We start from the raw sequence: 19,703 nt of genomic DNA, 5'->3' as shown, positions 1-19,703 counted from the left end.
TACTTTTTAAAATTGTTATTAATTTTAAAGAGAGAGCGAGAGAATCGTCCATTTGTGTTCCGCTTACTTATGCCTTCATTGGTTGATTCTAGGACGTGTCCTGACCAGGGATGGAACCCACAACCTGGGCCTATCAGGATGACGCTCTCACCAACTGCGCTGCCCGGCCAGGACCTCTAGGGCCGTTTCTGATCAGTAGGTCCTGCGGCCAGCCCCCAGCTCAGCGGTGTTCGTGAGGCCCTTGCCTGCGGGATGGCTGCAGTGCTGCCCTCCCACCGGCCGGGCCGCCCGCGTTCTCTCGTTTTACAGAGTGATCAGGCCAAGAGGCTCAGTGCTGTGCATGTTGAAAGCTCTGGAAGGTGGACTCAGGGGCCTCTGAGTCGCGGCCACAGTCCCTCTGCCGCCCGCTGTGGGATGGTCTGAGTCCCCAGCGACGGTGGCGGCCAGCGGGCCAGGCAGACGTAACCTCTGTCCTGTGGGTTCCTGGGCGGAAGTCCCACCGAGAGCTGGGCCGGGTGGGTGGTGGGGCTCACTGACCGGCAAGGAGGGCATCGACCTGCTTGCGGAACCCTTCAAGTCTTGGGATGGAGGGAAGTCTGTCTGGAGGGGAGTGGGGCCGCGTCTCCCAGCACACAGCCTGGGGCACACCATTGGTCAATATTTGGAGGTACCGAGGGGAGGGGAGCAGTCCGCCCAGCTGCTGTGAGCCTCACTCAGGGTGTGGGGGGAACTGGGGCCCCAGGGAGCCCGAAGCGGTGAAGGAACCGGCCAGGCCCTTGTGGACTTCAGCTGTCACTCAGTTCCCTGTGTGCGGCGCTGTCCCCGGGGGGCCTCCACGTGACCCGTGTGACAGCGAGGAAACGGAAGCGCAGGAAATGACTGTGGTTTTGTAAAAGGCCTGTAAGGTTGGGTGAAGAAGACCGCCGTTTGAACTGGGTGGGGGTTTGTGGCCTGAGCTTCGAAGGACCCCAGGTGGTTATGTGCGTGTACTTGCTCCCAGTGGGGGCTGGGAGGCAAGTCTGGCTGGAGGGCTGGCGTCACCCCTGGAAATAAGCATTTTCAGGGGCCTCTCGAGTTCCCACCCCTCTGTGCATGGTCACCGTTCCTGCCCAGGAGGGCCCTGTGCCCGGCCCTCGCGCCACGCGGCCGGCGCCCTGTGGGCCGCGCTGAGTGCCCCCGGGGCCGGGTTTGCTAGGAAATGAACCCCTCGGGCCGGCGGGCGGGCCTGGGTGTGACCGCGCGGAAATGCACCCCTTGTCACCGTGACGGCACCGGAACCACAGGAGGAAGTGCTCTGCCGGAGGCCAGAGCAGCCGCCGAGGCAGGTGAGTGGTGGGGGCTCAGGTCTGGCGAGGGCGCTTCTGGGCTGGGAGCATTCGGAGCAGGACGGGGGCGCCTTGTGGTCGGGCGCGGCCCCTGGTGAAGGTGTCCCTAGTGGAAGCTTTGTCTGGCCAGGTTGGGGCTGACTTCCTCCTCCCGGGCCACACTGCTCCCCTGAGAAACATCCCATCTCAAACACTGACCAGCTCCCAGCTCGCCCGGCATCGGGGCGCTGCCAGGGAGGCACTGTGGTGTCTGGCTGTGTCTGTGCCCCCAGGCCACTGTGCCTGCAGTGGACAGTCGGGTCACTGTGCAGAGGCAAGCGTGCGGGTCCCTGGGGGACGCCGAGAGCGGGGACAGCGCTGGGTCGTCGGGTGTCTCCGTCTCCAGGAAAGATGATCTGAGCCCAGGAGTGGCTGACCCCACTCCAGCCTGGCTTCCAGGCCTGAGCCAGAAGGGGGTGGGGGTGGTCCCCCACACAGTTCTAGGGCTGGGCCCTCCACACCCTTGGCCTGGAGCCTACAGCTTTGTCTGGGTGGTGCCTTGGGAAGAGGGTGAGCCGCAGGCTTCCCAGGGCCCACGGTGTGCAGACTGGGGACGTGGCGGACATGGGGACGTGGAGCGGGCAGCAGGGCCCGACGAGCAGCTGGCTCTGGGGTGGGGCCGCGGGGCCAGCCCTGCTGTGAGCCAGGGCGAGGCCAGCGCTCAGACTCTGTGGTTCTTGCCAGAGAGGTGTGCACACAGCACCCCACTGCCTGCTCCTGACCCCCCACTCCAAGCCTCCGGAGTCTGACAGCTCGCGGAGCTGGGTGGGGCGGGCGCAGAGGAAGTGGTTGTCCCCAGCTGGGGAGTCGTAGGGGCCCAAGGCCCTGGTTCCGCTTGGAGGGAGGGGTGGGGGTAGGGGGCGGGGCTGACGCGTCTCTGACCACAACCAGCCCCTCCTCACCCAGCGGCTCCTCAAGCTGCCCAGGCTGCACCCGCACCCGCACCCGGAGGCCTGGGTCTCTGGTCCTTGCAGCTCGGAGCAGAGAGGCGGAGCTCCGTGAGTCCGCAGGGCCAGGCCAGCCTGGCTGTCCTGCGCCCACTGTGAGCCCAGGTCCCCACATCCCCACCTGCAGAATAGTGACCATAGCACGGGAGCAGCTGCCTCCTGCAGCCTCTCCACCTGCCCCAGGCGGGCTCCGGTGGCCACCACATGGCATTTGAAGAAACAGAGGCTCCAACATAAAGGGGATGAGCTTGGGGCAGCCCTGACCGCAGGGCAGATGCGAGACCCAGACCTGCCTCTGCCGGTCTGAATGAAATGTCACTCAGCTCATGTCCTGTCTGCCTGGGACACCGTTCCCTCTGCCTGGGACGCCGTTCCCTCTGCCTGGGACGCCGTTCCCTCTGCCCGGGACGCCGTTCCCTCTGCCCAGGACGCCGTTCCCCCTGCCCGGGACGCGGTTCCCCCTGCCCGGGACGCGGTTCCCTCTGCCTGGGACGCGGTTTCCTCTGCCTGGGACACCGTTCCCTCTTCCTGGGACACCCTTCCCTCTGCCTGGGACACCGTTCCCTCTGCCTGGGACGCCCTTCCCTCTGCCTGGGATGCCCTTCCCTCTGCCTGGGACGAGGTTCCCTCTGCCTGGGACGCGGTTTCCTCTGTCTGGGACGCGGTTTCCTCTGCCTGGGACGCCCTTCCCTCTGCCTGGGACACCCTTCCCTCTGCCTGGGACGCCCTTCCCTCTGCCTGGGACGCCCTTCCCTCTGCCTGGGACACCCTTCCCTCTGCCTGGGACGCCCTTCCCTCTGCCTGGGACGCCCTTCCCTCTGCCTGGGACGCCCTTCCCTCTGCCTGGGACACCGTTCCCTCTGCCTGGGACGCCCTTCCCTCTGCCTGGGACGCCCTTCCCTCTGCCTGGGACACCGTTCCCCTCTGCCTGGGACGCCCTTCCCTCTGCCTGGGACGCCCTTCCCTCTGCCTGGGACGCGGTTCCCTCTGCCTGGGACACCGTTCCCTCTGCCTGGGACGCCCTTCCCTCTGCCTGGGACACCCTTCCCTCTGCCTGGGACGCCCTTCCCTCTGCCTGGGACGCCCTTCCCTCTGCCTGGGACACCCTTCCCTCTGCCTGGGACGCCCTTCCCTCTGCCTGGGACACCGTTCCCTCTGCCTGGGACGCCCTTCCCTCTGCCTGGGACACCGTTCCCTCTGCCTGGGACACCGTTCCCTCTGCCTGGGACGCCGTTTTCTCTGCCTGGGACACTGTTCCCTCTGTCTGGGACGCGGTTCCCTCGGGCGCTGTGTATGCATGCACACACGTGTGCTGTGGAGGGGTGTGTGTATGTGGGAGCTCATGTCCACATGTGAGTGCCCTTCCCAAGCCCACTGCCCCCTGAGCTGTGTGGAGGGAGGCGGGGCAGCCTGGCCTGCCCTGGTGCTCACTTTGACCTGGGGAACGCTGCAGCTGGGAAGTCCACCCTTAGTTGAGTGAGGCCATGGCTGCATCCCTCAGCTTCCTGATCTGATCCAGGTGGTCTCGGCAGTTCCCCACCAGGACCTATTCCTGGCCTGTTATGCCCGCGCAGGGCTCCCCTGTCTGGCCCAGCATCATGGCTGCCCTTGCGTTAAAGTCCTGGAAGATGAGATGATCATGGTTCCAGGCTCCACTGGAAAGGCGCGTACCTGTCCTTGGGAAGGGACGTCCGCACGCCTGTCCTTGGGACGGGGACGTCACACGCCTGTCCTTGGGACGGGGACGTCACACGCCTGTCCTTGGGAAGGGACGTCACACGCCTGTCCTTGGGACGGGGACGTCACACGCCTGTCCTTGGGAAGGGATGTCACATGCCTGTCCTTGGGACGGGGACGTCACACGCCTGTCCTTGGGAAGGGACGTCCGCACGCCTGTCCTTGGGAAGGGATGTCACACGCCTGTCCTTGGGAAGGGATGTCACACGCCTGTCCTTGGGAAGGGATGTCACACGCCTGTCCTTGGGAGGGGACGTCACACGCCTGTCCTTGGGAAGGGACGTCCGCACGCCTGTCCTTGGGAAGGGATGTCACACGCCTGTCCTTGGGAAGGGATGTCACACGCCTGTCCTTGGGAAGGGATGTCACATGCCTGTCCTTGGGACGGGGACGTCACACGCCTGTCCTTGGGAAGGGATGTCACATGCCTGTCCTTGGGAGGGGATGTCACACGCCTGTCCTTGGGAGGGGGACGTCCGCACGCCTGTCCTTGGGAAGGGACGTCACACGCCTGTCCTTGGGTAGGACGTCACACGCCTGTCCTTGGGTAGGGCGTCCGCACGCCTGTCCTTGGGAAGGGATGTCACACGCCTGTCCTTGGGAAGGGACGTCACACGCCTGTCCTTGGGAAGGGACGTCCGCACGCCTCACCTCGTGCTCTGGACACCAGCGTCCTCTGTAACATGAACGCTGACACTAAGGATGCCCGCAGCTGGCCCGGCCCCCACACCCAGAGGCATCCTCTGCTCTGAGGTATAACTGACACATCATTCATGGTCCAGTGGACACTCAGTGTTTTGACTACATATACGCCATGAAGCCGTCCACCCAGCCCCGCCCGTCGAAGGCTCTGCTGCAGGCCACCCCCTACCCGCAGTCCTTACTCCAGATAGCCCGGCTGCCAGACACCGCAGCTCAGCAGGCTTTTCCTAAAACCCCGTGTGAAGGCAGGACGCTGGGTGGGAAGCAGGCAGGACTCTGTGTGGGAGGCAGGACGCTGGGTGTGTGGGAGGCAGGACGCTGGGTGGGAGGCAGGACGCTGGGTGGGAGGCAAGACGCTGGGTGGGTGGGAGGCAGGACGCTGGGTGGGAGGCAGGACGCAGGGTGGGTGGGAGGCAGGACGCTGGGTGGGAGGCAAGACGCTGGGTGGGTGGGAGGCAGGACGCTGGGTGGGAGGCAGGACGCTGGGTGGGAGGCAGGACGCTGGGTGGGAAGCACGCAGGACACTGGGTGGGAGGCAGGACGCTGGGTGGGTGGGAGGCAGGACGCTGGGTGGGAGGCAGGACGCTGGGTGGGAGGCAAGACGCTGGGTGGGTGGGAGGCAGGACGCTGGGTGGGAGGCAGGACGCTGGGTGGGAGGCACGCAGGACACTGGGTGGGAGGCAGGACGCTGGGTGGGAGGCACGCAGGACACTGGGTGGGAGGCAGGACACTGGGTGGGAGGCAGGACGCTGGGTGGGAGGCACGCAGGACACTGGGTGGGAGGCAGGACGCTGGGTGGGAGGCAGGACGCTGGGTGGGAGGCAGGACGCTGGGTGTGTGGGAGGCAGGACGCTGGGTGGGAGGCAGGACGCTGGGTGGGAGGCAGGACGCTGGGTGGGAGGCAGGACGCTGGGTGTGTGGGAGGCAGGATGCTGGGTGGGAGGCAGGACGCTGGGTGGGAGGCAGGCAGGACGCTGGGTGGGAGGCAGGACGCTGGGTGGGTGGGAGGCAGGACGCTGGGTGGGAGGCAGGACGCTGGATGGGAAGCACGCAGGACACTGGGTGGGAGGCAGGACGCTGGGTGGGTGGGAGGCAGGACGCTGGGTGGGAGGCAGGACGCTGGGTGGGTGGGAGGCAGGACGCTGGGTGGGAGGCAAGACGCTGGGTGGGAGGCAGGACGCTGGGTGTGTGGGAGGCAGGACGCTGGGTGGGTGAGAGGCAGGACGCTGGGTGGGAGGCAGGACGCTGGGTGGGTGGGAGGCAGGACGCTGGGTGTGTGGGAGGCAGGACGCTGGGTGGGTGGGAGGCAGGACGCTGGGTGTGTGGGAGGCAGGATGCTGGGTGGGAGGCAGGCAGGACGCTGGGTGGGAGGCAGGACGCTGGGTGGGTGGGAGGCAGGACGCTGGGTGGGAGGCAGGACGCTGGATGGGAAGCACGCAGGACACTGGGTGGGAGGCAGGACGCTGGATGGGAAGCACGCAGGACACTGGGTGGGAGGCAGGACGCTGGGTGGGTGGGAGGCAGGACGCTGGGTGGGAGGCAGGGCGCTGGGTGGGTGGGAGGCAGGACGCTGGGTGGGAGGCAAGACGCTGGGTGGGAGGCAGGACGCTGGGTGTGTGGGAGGCAGGACGCTGGGTGGGTGAGAGGCAGGACGCTGGGTGGGAGGCAGGACGCTGGGTGGGTGGGAGGCAGGACGCTGGGTGTGTGGGAGGCAGGACGCTGGGTGGGTGAGAGGCAGGACGCTGGGTGGGAGGCAGGACGCTGGGTGGGTGAGAGGCAGGACGCTGGGTGGGAGGCAGGACGCTGGGTGGGAGGCAGGACGCTGGGTGGGTGGGAGGCAGGACGCTGTGTGGGTGGGAGGCAGGACGCTGTGTGGGTGGGAGGCAGGACGCTGGGTGGGAGGCAGGACGCTGGGTGGGTGGGAGGCAGGACGCTGTGTGGGTGGGAGGCAGGACGCTGGTGGGCAGGGCAGCCCCCACCCTGGTTGCAGGTGCGGCACAGGCCAAGGGCGAGGGCGAGGCTGTGTCTGTCCATCTGTCTGTCCGCACGTCTGATTTCTGGACCCTGAGCTCGCCTCCTGTGGGAGGAGAATGCAGCAGGTGCGCATCTTCTGCTGAGAAAGCGGACATGTCCCTGAATAAGCTGGTTAAGGGTGTGGCGGTGGCCAGTGACGAAGGCGCCTGCCCTGGTCTCCCTGTCGCTGGAGGACAGGTCAGCTCCGAAGCAGTCTGGCCCCAGGAGAGGGCGGCACTGCCGCGGGCACTCCCTGCGCTCTGCCCAGAGGGTGCGTGCCCCCCCTCCCGGCTGCGGGGGTGAGGCCTGGTCTGTGAGTGCCCTCCCTGTGAGGGGCGGAGTGTGAGCGCAGGGTGTGTCTGAGGGGCAGCGAGGTGCTCAGGTGCCCCGCCTGCACTCTGGGTGAGCTCTGCACACTCCAGGGGGCCCGGCCGCTAGGGCAGGCGCTGCCTGTGGCCAGGGACCAGCTCAGTTCTGGCCTGAGAGTGTCCAGCTGGCCCCAGGCGCTGCCCACACCAGGGGACACTGCTTCAGCGCTCGGGGCTGGGAAGGCAGCCTGCCCGCCCTCCTTGCCGGCCTCTGGGACCTGCCGGGGTGGGTCCCGCCCGGTGAGGGCCTGGAGCTGCCCGCCCCCGTCTCCGCTGACCAGTGCTCCCACGGCCTCGCTATTGTTCTGCGCATATATTTTGAATTCATTGGGCAGCAGGTAGCTTCTACTGTAGGATGTCTTCCTCCCCACCGCCTTCCTTTCTTTCGCTCTCTCCCTCCTCTCTGCCTTTCTTCCGAGTTTATGTCGAAGAGATTCAGTTTCCATTTGCCATTGCCCCAAAGCCCTAGGCAGGAAGCGGAGGCCACGGAGGCTGACCCCGGGGAGGCATCCTGGGTGCTGCATCGGGGCCCGGGGGCTGGCCCAGGCCCAGCGGCATTGACCTCGCTCCTTTCTCCAACAGGAAGCGCCCGCCCCGCCAGCCCCTCCATTCGTCAGAGAGCTCAGGCCTGAGGATGGAGGCAGGAGGAGGGGTCTCCACAGCCCCGGCCCTCCGTGCCACCCCCGAGGGGCCAGAAGATGGGCCTGGCGGCTGCTCCCCGGAGCTGCCCAGCACAGATCCAGGGAAACTGCAGGCGCTGCCCATCGGGCCCGGAGCCCACCGTGTGGCCCCTGCCCCGAGGAGCCCTGGCGGCCAGGCTGCTGTGAGCCCCGCCGGGGAGCAGAGCTGCCCCGCCAAGATCCCTAACCGGGACAGCGGGATAGACAGCCCGACCCGCAGCGCGCCCGCGGGGCCCTTCTGCCAGGAGGGCAGCGAGGCGGGGGGCCCCACCCTCCTGGCACTGCACCCCGAGGCGGACCCAGGCAGCAAGACCACCCGGAAGGAGGCCAACAGCGACATGGGCCAGGACAGCGGCCAGGAGCCAGCGCCCGAGAACAGCCCCCCGGGGGCCTGTGCAGACCTGGCCAAGGTGGGTTGCCCTCCTGCCCAGGATGGGGCTCCTCCAGGGAGTCTGAGGTGGCAGTGGCCTCACTCCCGCTTGGTGCCAGTAGTTGGGTGCCTGCTCAGACACGTTCGCAGAGGCCCCTGGACGGGTGTGGGGGGGGGGGGGGCACACATCCAGTTGGCCCTGGTCTGGAGCCTGGCTGCCTGTCTCAGCAGGAGCCGTGCCACCGCCAGCGCCCTGGGCTTGCTGTCCACCTGCAAAGCCGCGAGGAAGGCACAGACACGGGTCATCGGATGGGGTGGGGCGGGAAGGGAGCCGGTGGGGCGGGTGGAGCACCGAGCAGCGGCCTGGGGAGCTGCTGTGTCCACGGCAGGGAGCCCAGGGCTGGCCTCACAGAAAGCCCTTCTGCGTCCCGTTAGCATCCCGGGCTCTGACGCATAAGGACAGAAACAGAGCGGACACCCTGCGAGGGAGGCCCCGTGCTGGGAGAAGGGCCAGCGGCTGCTCCCTAGAGAAGCGGGGTGTCTGACGGGCGAGGCCGGACCCCTGGCTGTGTGCTGGCTGCTGTGACGGCACCAGAAGACAGGCCTGGGGCCAAGGGCAGCTGCCAGCCTGACCGCCCAGAGCCCGCCTCTGGGGGCTGCCGGCCGGGCTGTAATCCGGGTCTCACTATCCTTTGAGTGTGATGAGGCCACAGGTCAGGAGATGACAGCCACTGAGAAACAGTGTGACTCCCAGTTCCCAGGACAGCGCCACCCAGAGGCCCCAGGGGAAGCTGCAGGGCCGCTGGGGGAGGCAGGGGGATGGGGGAGGGCAAGAGGCTTCTGAGGGAAGGAACAGGTGAGGCAATGGGCACATTAGGACTGGCCAGGTGGTCATCCCAGCGGGCTGAGCACAGCTGTCCCTGACGTCTGTACGGCCCAGGGTGATTAGAGCGGGGGTGGGGGAGGGCGGGGGGGGGATGGGGGGAGGTGGGAACCAGCAAACAGGGTGAGCAAGGCCCCAAAATGCCAAAACATTGTAAAATAAAAATAAATAAATGCTGTGTTTACTGTGGACCCCACCACCTGGGCCTCTCCAGGGAAGCTGACTGCCTGTCCCAGGTCCGGGGCAAGTGCAGGCCTCAGGGTGGTCCTCTGCCCACCCAGCCTCCGGGTGCTCCCAGGGCAGGGCTCTGTGTCTGTGACATGTTACATGGCCTCGCGGGGAACGGGTCTACGTTCTTCATCATGGGATTCTGATTTGTCGCACGTCGGCCCATTTATTGCACACGGGCCCAACCCTCAGGGCGGGAGCCTGGACCAGGGGCCGGGACCCTGTGCCTCCAGTTCCCACCCAGCGGGGACGAAGGGGTGCTGGCATGGGGGGCCACCCAGGTGTACATCCATGTCAGATTGGCCTGTATTATGTGGAATGAGTTTCCTTCTTCTAGTCCTAATTTGTTGATTGTTCTTGTCACAAAAGGATATTGCATCTTGTCAAATGATTTTTCTGTATCAATTTTCCCTTCATTCTGTATTACATTGATTGACTTTCATCTAGTGAACCATTCTTGTATTCCAGAAATAAATTCCACTTGGTCATGGTAGATGATCCTTTAATTTTTTATTTTTTTAAAAAACATGTTTTTACTGATTTCAGAGAGGAAGGGAGAGAAAAAGAGGGATAGAAACATCAACAATGAGAGAATCATCAATCGGCTGCCTCCTGCCCGCCCCACACTGGTGATCGAGCCCACAACCTGGGCATGTTCCCTAACCAGGAATCAAACCGTGATCTCCTGGTTCATGGGTTGACAGTCAACCATTGAGCCACACTGGCCAGGCTGATCCTTTTAATATGCTACTGAGTATAATTTGCTAACATTTTGTTGAGGATTTTTGCATCAATATTCATCAGGGATAATGACCGTCTACGGCCATACCACCCTGAACGCGCCCGATCCTGTCTGATAATGACGGGTAGTTTTCTTTTCTCGTGACATCTTTGTCTGGCTTTGGTATAAGGGTAGTGCTTGTCTTACAGAATAAACTTGGACGTATCTCTTCAACTTTTTGGAAGTATCTGAGACAAATGGTTCTCCAGTGTTATTAATTCTCCAGTGAAGCCACTTGGGTTTTTTCTGTTGGAAAGTCTCTAATTGCTTATTCAATCTCTTTACTCATTACTGGTCTGTTCAGATTTTCAGTTTCTTTGTGATTCAGTCTTGGTAGGTTTTGTGTTTCAAAGAATTTATCCATTTCTTCTACGGTATCCAATTATTCATAGTATTCTCTTATAGTCCGTTTTATTTCTGTGGCATCAATTGTCATGTTTTCTCTTTCAATTTCTGGTATTAGTTATTTGAGTCTTCTCTTTTCTTCTTAATTAATTTAACTAAGGGTTTGTCAATTTAATTGATTCTTTTCAAAAAAACAACTCTTAAATGTGTTGATCTGTGTCATAGTTTTTCTATTCTGTTTCACTTATACTCTAATCTCTACTGTCCTCTCCTTTGGAGCTGCTTTGGGTTTCGTTCTCGTTCTTCCAGCTTCGTGAGGTGTTGGGCGGGCTGTTGGCTGAGACCTCTCCTTCTTCCCGTGTGCACTTGCAGCTCTAAGCGGCTCGGCGGCCGTCCACACGGGGGACGCTGTGCTCACTCCCACTTTCCTCAAGGTACTTCCTTGTCTCCTTTGTCACTTTTTGTTTGTTAATCCTCACCTGAGGATATTTTTTCCATTGACTGTTTAGAGAGAGTGGAAAGGAGGGAGGGAGGGAGAGAGAGAGAGAGAGAAAGAGAGACATTGATGTGAGAGAGAACATTGATTGGTTGCCTCCCACATGTACCCCGAATGGGACTGGGGTTCGAACTACAACCCAGGAATGTGCCCTTTACTGGGAATCGAACATGTGACCCTGTGGTGGGCCAACACTCTAACCACTGATCCACATCAGCCAGGGCTGTTGATTTCATTTTATTCTATTGTGATTAACAAAGATATTTTATTTTTAAAATTCATTATTTTTATTTTTTTTTCAATTACAGTTGACATACAATATTATATTAGTTTCATGTTTACACCCCAGTGATTAGACATAAAATTTATTAAATGATCATCCTTATAAATATCATACCCTTCTAACACCATCCACAGTGATTTGGAACTAGAGGCCTGGTGCACGAATACATGACCAGGGGGCGTCCAGCCAGCCCACCTCAGGGCTGATCGGGCTGGGTGGGCCGGGGGGAAGGGCCACGGGCTGTTGGCAGGCTGGTCGAGGGGACAACTTGCATATTAGCCTTTTATTATATAGGATTGCCATTTTATTGTTTATATATACCTACATATATTTAAATCTTTATTGTTGAAAATATAACATATGTCCCCTTTTTTTCACCATTGACCACCTCCAGCCCACTCCCACCCTGCCCCAGGCCCTCACCACCCTATTGTCTGTGTCCATAGGTTATGCATATATGCATACAAGCTCTTTGGTTGATTACCTCCCACCCCCCACCCTACCTGCCTTCCCTCTGAGATCCTGCACTCTGTTCCATGCTTCCATGTCTGTGGATCCACTCTGTTCATCTTTATTTTGTTCATTAGATTCCACATATGAGTGGAATCATGTGATACTTGTCTTTCTCTGACTGACCTATTTCACTTAGCATGATACTCTCCAGGTGCCTCCATGCTGTCTCAACGGGTAAGAGATCCTTCTTTTTTACTGCTGCATAGTATTCCATGGTATAGATGTACCACAGCTTTTTATCCACTCATCTACTGATGGGCACTTGGGCTGTTTCCAGATCTTAGCTATGGTAAACTGTGCTGCTATGAACATAGGGGTGCATATATCCTTTCTGATTGGTGTTTCTGGTTTCTTAGGATATATTCCTAGAAGTGGGGTCACTGGGTCAAATGGCAATTTCATATTTAACTTTTTGAGGAAACTCCATACTGTTCTCCACAGTGGCTGCACCAGTCTGCATTCCCGCCAGCAGTGCACTAGGGTTCCCTTTTCTCCACATCCTCGCCAGCACTTGACATTTGTTGATTTGTTGAAGATAGCCATTCTGACAGGTGTGAGATGGTACCTCATTGTTGTTTTAGTTTGCATCTCTCTGATGTTCAGTGACTTTGAGCATTTTTTCATATGTCTCTTGGCTGTTTGTATGTCCGCTTTGGAGAAGTGTCTATTTAGGTTCTTTGCCCATTTTTTAATTGGATTGTTCAGTTGTATAAGTTCCTTATATATTTTGGATATTAACCCTTTAACAGCTGTATCATTGCCAAATATATTCTTCTATTTAGTGGGCTCCCTTTTTGTTTTGTTGATGGTTTCTTTTGCTGTGCAGAAGCCTTTTATTTTGATGTAGTCCCATTTATTTATTTTCTCCTTAGTTTCTTTTTTCCTAAAACAGTGGTCACCAACCGGTGGTCCGTGGACCACTGGCGGTCTGTGAGGCCGAAAGGTTGGTGACCGCTGCCCTAGGAGATGTATCTGTAAACATATTGCTACAAAAGATGTTTGAGATTTTGCTGCCTATGGTTTCTTCCAGGATTTTTATGGTTTCACAACTTACATTTAAGTCTTTTATCCATTTTTAGTTTATTTTTGTATCTGGTATAAGTTGGTGGTCTAGTTTCATTTTTTTGCATGTATCTGTCCAATTATTCCAACACCATTTATTGAAGAGACTGTCTTGATTCCATTGTATACTCTTGCCTCCTTTGTCAAATATTAATTGAGCATAATGACTTGGGTAGATTTCTGGGTTCTCTGTTCTATTCCATTGATCTATATGCCTGTTCTTGTGCCAGTACCAGGCTGTTTTTATTACGGTGGCTTTGTAGTATAACTTAATATCTGGCATTGTGATCCCTCCAATTTTGTTCTTCTTTCTCAAGGTTGCTGTGGCTATTTGGGGTCTTTTTTGGTTCCATATAAATTTTTGGAGGATTTGTTCTAGATCTGTGAAATATACTGTTGGTATTTTAATAGGGATTGCATTGAATCTATAGATTGCCTTAGGTAGTATGGACATTTTAATGATGTTGATTCTACCAATCCATGAACACAGAATATTCTTCCACTTGTTTATATCTCCTTCTATCTCTTTTTTCCCCCAACGTCCTGTAGTTTTTTGAGAATGTCTTTTACCTAAGTATCTTAATTTTTTTGTTGCAATGGAAAATGGGATTGTTTATTTAGTTTCTCTTTCTGAGAATTCATTATTGGTGTATAAAAAAGCCATTCATTTTTGGGTGTTGATTTTGTATCCTGCTACATTGCCAAATTCATTTATTAAATGTAGTAGTTTTTTTTGGTGGAGTCTTTAGGGTTTTCTATGTATAATATCATGCCATCTGCGAATAATGAGAGTTTTACTTTCTACTTTCCAATCTGGATGCCTTTTATTTCTTCTTCTTGTCTGATCGCTGTGGCTAGGACTTCCAGTACTATGTTGAATGAGACATCTCTGTCTTGTTCCTGTTCTTAGGGGAAATGGTTTTAGTTTTTGCCTGTTGAGTAGGCTGTGCACTGTAGGTTTGTCATATATAGCCTTTATCATGTTGCGATATATCCCCTGTATTCCCACTTTGCTGAGAGTTTTTATTAAAAAAATGGGTGTTGGATTTTGTTGAATGCTTTTTCTGTGTCTATTGATATGATCATGTGGTTTTTGTCTTTCAATTTGTTTATGTGATGTATCACGTTTATTGATTTGTGAATATTGTACCATCCTTGCATCCCTGGAATAAATCCCACTCGATCATGTTCTATGATCTTTTTAATATATTGCTGGATGCGATTTGCTAGCATTTTGTTGAGAATTTTAGCATCTATGTTCATCAGGGATATTGGCCTGTACTTCTCTTTTTTTGTAGTGTCTTTATTTAGTTTTGGAATTAGGATAATGCTGGCCTTGTAAAAAGAGCTTGGAAGCGTTCCATCCTCTTGGAGTTTTTGGAATAATTTGAGAAGGATTGGTGTTAGTTCTTTTTTGAATATTTGAATGTTTTCTTTCTTCTACTTTTCTTGTTGTTCTCTTTCTGCTCTTTAAGTAGTAGGGTTAAATAGTTTATTGTTAATTTTTCTTGGTTTTTTTAAGTATGCCTGTAATGCTATGTACTTCCCTCTCAGGACTGCTTTTTCTGTGTCCCAGATGTTTTTGTTGGTTGCGTGTTCATTTGTTTCCAGGAAGTTTCTAATTTCTTTCTTGATCTCATAAGTAACTGATTCATTGTTTAATAACATGCTATTAGCCTCCATGTGTTTGAATGTTTCTGGGTGTTTTTACTGTGGTTGGTTTCTAACTTGATTCCACTGTGATCTGAGAAGATACTTGATATGATTTCAGTCTTCTTGAACTTGTAGAGACTTGTTTTGTGTCCTAACATGTGGTCTATCTTTGTGAATGACCCATGTGCACTTGAGAAGAATGTGTATTCTGCAGCTTTGGGGTGAAAAGCCCTATAAATGTCAGTTAAATCCTCCTGATCCAGTGTGTCCTTTAAGGACCCTGTTTCCTTGTTAAGTTTTTGTCTGGAAGATCTATCCAGTGGAGTCAGTGGGGTGTTAACGTCCCCTACTATGACTGTATTGTTGTTGATCTCTCCCTTAACGTCCTCTAGAAGTTTTTTATATATTTAGGTACTCCTATTTTGGGTGCATATATGTTTACCAAGGTTATATCCTCCTGTTGGATTGATCCCTTTAGTATTATGTAGTGACTTTTGTTGTCTCTTGTGATGGACTTCATTTTGAAGTCTATTTTGTTGGATATGAATATTGCTACCCCAGCTTTTTTTTCTTTTCCATTTGCATGGAGAATTTTTTCTCATCCCTTCACTCTCATTCTGTGTCAGTCTTTTGTTCTAAGGTGGATCTCTTGTAGACATGGTCATGTTTTTATAGCCATTCAACTACCCTATGCCTTTTGATTGGAGAATTTAATCCATTTACATTTAAGGTTATTATTGATAAGTACTTACTTATTGCCATTTTAATTCTGTATGTCTAGGTTTCTTCTTCTCATTACAGCAGTCCCTTTAGCACATCTTGTAATGCTGGCTTGGTAGTGATGTACGCTTTTAGCCTTTTTTGTCTGGGAAGCTCTTTATCACCATCTATTTTGAATGATAGCCTTGATAGATATAGTAATTTTGGTTTCAGATTTTTGCTTTTCATTATCTTGAGCCCTTCGTGCCATTCCCTTCTGGCCTATAGAGTTTCTGATGAGAAATCAGGTGTCAGCCTTATGGGAGCTCCTTTGTTGGTAACAGTTTGCTTTTCTCTTACTGCCTTTAAGATACTCTCTTTGTCTTCAATTTTTGGCATTTTAATTACCATGTGACTGGGTATGGGCCTCTTTGGGTTCTTCCTGCTTGGGACTCTCTGTGCTGCCCTAATTTGTGTGACTTTTTCCTTCACCAGGTGAGGGAAGTTTTCTGCCATTATTTCATCAAACATGTTCTCTATCCCCTTTTCCCTTTCTGCCTCTTCTGGCACACCTGCTATGTGAATATTGTTACATTTCACATTGTCCCACAGCTCCCTTAAGCTGTCCTCCTGTTTGTTTGTTTGTTTGTTTAATCCTCACCAGAGGATATTTTCCATTGATTTTTAGAGAGAGTGTAAGAGAGAGGGAAAGACAGCAATATTGATGTGAGAGAAGCACATTGATTAGTTGCCTCCTGCATGAGCCCCAGCCAGAGCCCAGGCCGGGGAGGAGCCTGCAACTGAGTTACATGCCCTTGACTGGAATTGAACCTGGGACCTTTTGGTCCAGAGGCTGTTTTGTCCACTGAGCCAAACGGGCTCAGGCTGTCCTCCTGTTTTTTAATTATTTTTTCTTTTTGGTTCTCTAAATGATTTTTTCAACTCTGTCTTCTATTTTACTGGTCCTATCCTCAGCTTCCCCTAATCTGCTGTGTATTCCTTCCAATTTGTTCTTTATTTGTGCTATGTCATTCTTTATTTGTGTTTTCATAGTTACTATATCTTTTCTCATGCTGTTGAGCATCTTTACCATCATTATTCTGAACTCTGCATCAGATAAATTTCTTATCTATGTTTCATTTATCTTGTCTTGTGGAGAATTCTCTTGTTATTTCATTTGGGGGTTGTTTCTTTGTATCCTCCTTTTGGCTGCCTGTTTGGGTTTATGACTATGTAATAGGTAGATCTAATACGCCTCTCAATCTCCAGTGCAGGGCAGTGTCAAATGCTTTCTGACTAATTAGATCAGGCAAAGACTCAAAGCTTCCAGTGTCCACTTATGTTTGCAGACTGATTGGATTTAGTCTTGACTAGCCTGCCATCAATTGTCCACAGGTGTGAAGAGAGTTTGTTTCTTAACAGGGTTGGGTGATTGCTTCTGCCTGGAGGCTAATTGTTATTCTTAGTCTCTTAATGGGACTCAGCACCTCCACACCATAGGGCAAGGTGTTTTTCAATAGGATGGGTCAGCTGTCCCCCCCGCCCCCCTCCCAGTCCCCCTACCCCCCCCCCCCCCCCGCCCCCAGCAACACTGCCTGGATAGCAATTTTCAGTCTCTATGGGGTCTCCACTTTTGGTCCTCAGTTATCAGGGTTCTCTCCAGCAAGTCTCCAGTTGATTATTCAGAAAGTTTTTCTGTATTTTAGTTGTAATTCCAGTTTGGTCCTGGAGCGTGTCCATGCAGCATCTACTTACTCCGTCGCCATTTTCAATCCTTCCTGGTTGCTATTTTTTCAATCCATTCAGCCAATTCATGTCTTTTGATTTAGGAGTATAATCCATTTTCAAGTAATTACTGATAAGAAAGGACTTATGGTTGCTTTTTGTCCCCCTCTCACTGCCTTCCTTTGTTTCACTGAATTTTGTCCTTATGTGCTTTGATTTCTTCTCATTTCTTTTTGTATACATTTTATAGCTATTTTCTTTATGGTTACTATTGCAATTATATAAAATATATTAAAGTTATACATTTCATTTTGAACTGATAACTTGAATTGCATATAAAAATTCTACTCCTTTACAGCTCTCCTTCTTCCCCACTCAGTTATTGATGTCAGAAATTACATATTTATACATTGTATACTCATTAATAAATGTTTATAGTTTTAAAATATTCTTATCATTTAAATTTTATGTACCAAAATTACAACAGTGCATGTTACTATATTTATCCATGCATTACCTTTACTGAGAACCTTATATTTTTGTACAGCTTATGTTGCTCTCTACCATCTTCACAATTTCAAGGACTCCGTTAAACATTTCTTGTAGAGCAGCTCTAGTGGTAATGAACTCTTCATCTTTAGTTTATTTGGGAAGGTCATAATTTCTTCATTTTAAGGCAGCTTTCCTGAATACAGTAGTCTTGGTTGACAGTTTTTTTTTCTCTTAGCATATTAAGTATATCATCTCATTCTTTTATTATTATTACTAGAGGCCCAGTGCAAAAATTCGTGCATGGGTAGGGTCTCTCGCTCTGGCCAGTGATTGGGGCCAATCAGGGCTGGCCGGCTAGGGGGAGGGACTGCGGGAGGTTGGCCGGCTGTAGGAGGTTGGCTGTGGGAGTGCACTGACCACCAGGAGTCAGCTTCTGCATTGAGTATCTGCCTCCTGGTGGTCAGTGCGTGTCATAGCTACCGGCCAGTCGTCCAGTTGTAACGGCTGCTTAGGTTTATATATATATATAGACTAGAGGCCCAGTGCATGAATTTGTGCATGGGTGGGATCTGGCCAGCCTGGCCCCAATCAGGGCAGACCGGGGATGGGCCTGTGGGGAGGAGGAGCTGGTGGGAGGTTGGCCAGCCAGCCTGCCCCAATCGGGACACAATCAGGGTTGGGCCAGCTGGGGGGAAGGGCCACGGGCGATTGGCCAATGGGGTGGGGGGGCCGATTGGGGGCAGGGCCGGCCGTGGGGAGGGGCTGTGGGCGGTGGGCCAGCCAGCCCCACCCCAGAATGGGGTGGTGGGGCCAATTGGGGGCCAGTGGCCAGGGGAGTGGCAGTGGGAGCTTGGCCGGCCAGCCCCACCCCTGATTGGTGTGGGGGGTGGCCACTTGGGGGCAGAGCTGGCTGGGGGGATGGTCCACGGGCCGATCGGGGTGGTGGGGGCCCATTGGGGGTGGGGCCGGCTGGGGGGAGGGGCTGTAGGAGGTTGGCCGGCCGGCCCCACCCCCTGATCGGGCCAGTTTGCTGGCCACAGTGGGCGTCATAGTGACCAGTCATTCAGGTCATTCTGGCGTTCCAGTCATTGGCTTTTTATGTATATAGATAATGGATCTCAGTGTGGTTCTTTTGTTTTAGTTTTTTAATCCTCACCCAACTATATGTTTTAGAGGAGAGGAAATGAGAGAGAGGAAGAGAGAGAGAAATAGCAATGTGAGAGAGAAACATTGATCAGTTGCCTCCCGTACACACCCTGACAGAGGATCAAACCTGCAACCTTTTTGGTGTACGGGACGATGCTCCAGCCAATTGTACCACCTGGCCAGGGCTCATTCATTTTAGATATAACCTAGTTGAAGTTTCTTGAGCTTCTCAAATTTTTATGTCCGTTTCTTTACTCAGATTTAGGGAGTTTTCAGCCATTATTTCCTCAAATGAGCTCTGTTCTCCTGTTAGGACTTTCATCATGAATATATTAGTCTTTCTGTTAGTGTTCCATAAGTTCCTTAGGTTCTCTTTGTTTTTATTCATTCTTTTTTCTCTTTGCTCCTGTGACTTGATGATTTCAAATGACCTATCTTCAAGTTTGCTGAATCTTCTGCCTGATAAAATCTGATATTAAATTCCTCTTTTTTATAGTTTCTATGTCCTTGTTAATCTTCTGCATCTTCCAATCCCAGAAGCCTCCTCTGGCCTCACAGCACCCCTAGTCTTCCCTGGTGCAGAGCGGCCCTTGTCAGATCTTCTCTCCAAGGCTCACCTTCCGCAGCTCATCTCTGGCTCTTCTCTCCCCAGCGCTCCAGGTCCCAGGAGCTGCTCCACATCGCCCAGGAGCTCCTGCACACCGAGGAGACCTACGTGAGGCGGCTGCACCTGCTAGACCAGGTAGCCTTCTGGCTGGGGCATGCCTTTGTCTACGTTCATAGTTTCTGGGCAGTTTCACAGGCAAACTCCCCATCTTAACATTGGCTAGGCCATATATTTGGAATACAAATGACTATACTACAACTCAGACAAATTTAAGTACCCTCCAGAAACTTACACTTCTCACTTTTAGAGCTTGTGGCTGTGGGGCAAAGGTCTTGCCTGGTCCCCTTGTGGGTTTTTACTCCTTATTCCTGGCAGTCACATTATATGAGCATGTGAGCGGTCTCTGGACATCTTTCTGAATAAACAGTGGGGTCTGTGGGTGGCACTTTCTCTGTCCATGTGACAACATGGGATTTATGAGCTCAGGCAGTAGCTCCAAAGGAAGCACAGAGTGTTACAGGTGTTGCCTCTGTTTGGAGCTCACAAGTGGAGAAAGGAAATTGGGACCTTCCATTTCCCATGAAGGTAGATGGAGGAAGGATGGTCTGT

The 19,703-nt window shown here is 53.8% G+C and overlaps 1 protein-coding gene across 1 annotated transcript in view; it reads left to right on the top strand.

Annotated features, from left to right (window-relative positions):
* The first annotated feature begins 904 nt into the window (after positions 1 to 904).
* The window catches only part of FGD3 (FYVE, RhoGEF and PH domain containing 3), a 46,499-nt gene continuing 27,700 nt past the window's right edge, over positions 905 to 19,703 (top strand). Inside the window, exons 1-3 of the mRNA XM_070400866.1 lie at positions 905 to 1,325; positions 7,714 to 8,221; positions 19,140 to 19,229. Coding sequence (XP_070256967.1) covers positions 7,766 to 8,221; positions 19,140 to 19,229 — 546 coding nt within the window. The 5' untranslated portion in view covers positions 905 to 1,325; positions 7,714 to 7,765. The remainder of the gene's footprint in view (positions 1,326 to 7,713; positions 8,222 to 19,139; positions 19,230 to 19,703) is intronic.

The sequence above is a fragment of the Myotis yumanensis genome, unplaced genomic scaffold (genome assembly GCF_028538775.1).
Source record: "Myotis yumanensis isolate MYYU_CA2020_CCGP unplaced genomic scaffold, mMyoYum1.0.hap1 SCAF_21, whole genome shotgun sequence".
NCBI lineage: Eukaryota > Metazoa > Chordata > Mammalia > Chiroptera > Vespertilionidae > Myotis > Myotis yumanensis.
The sequence above is the reverse complement of the archived record's forward strand: the minus strand, read 5'-3'. Positions and strand labels throughout refer to the sequence as shown.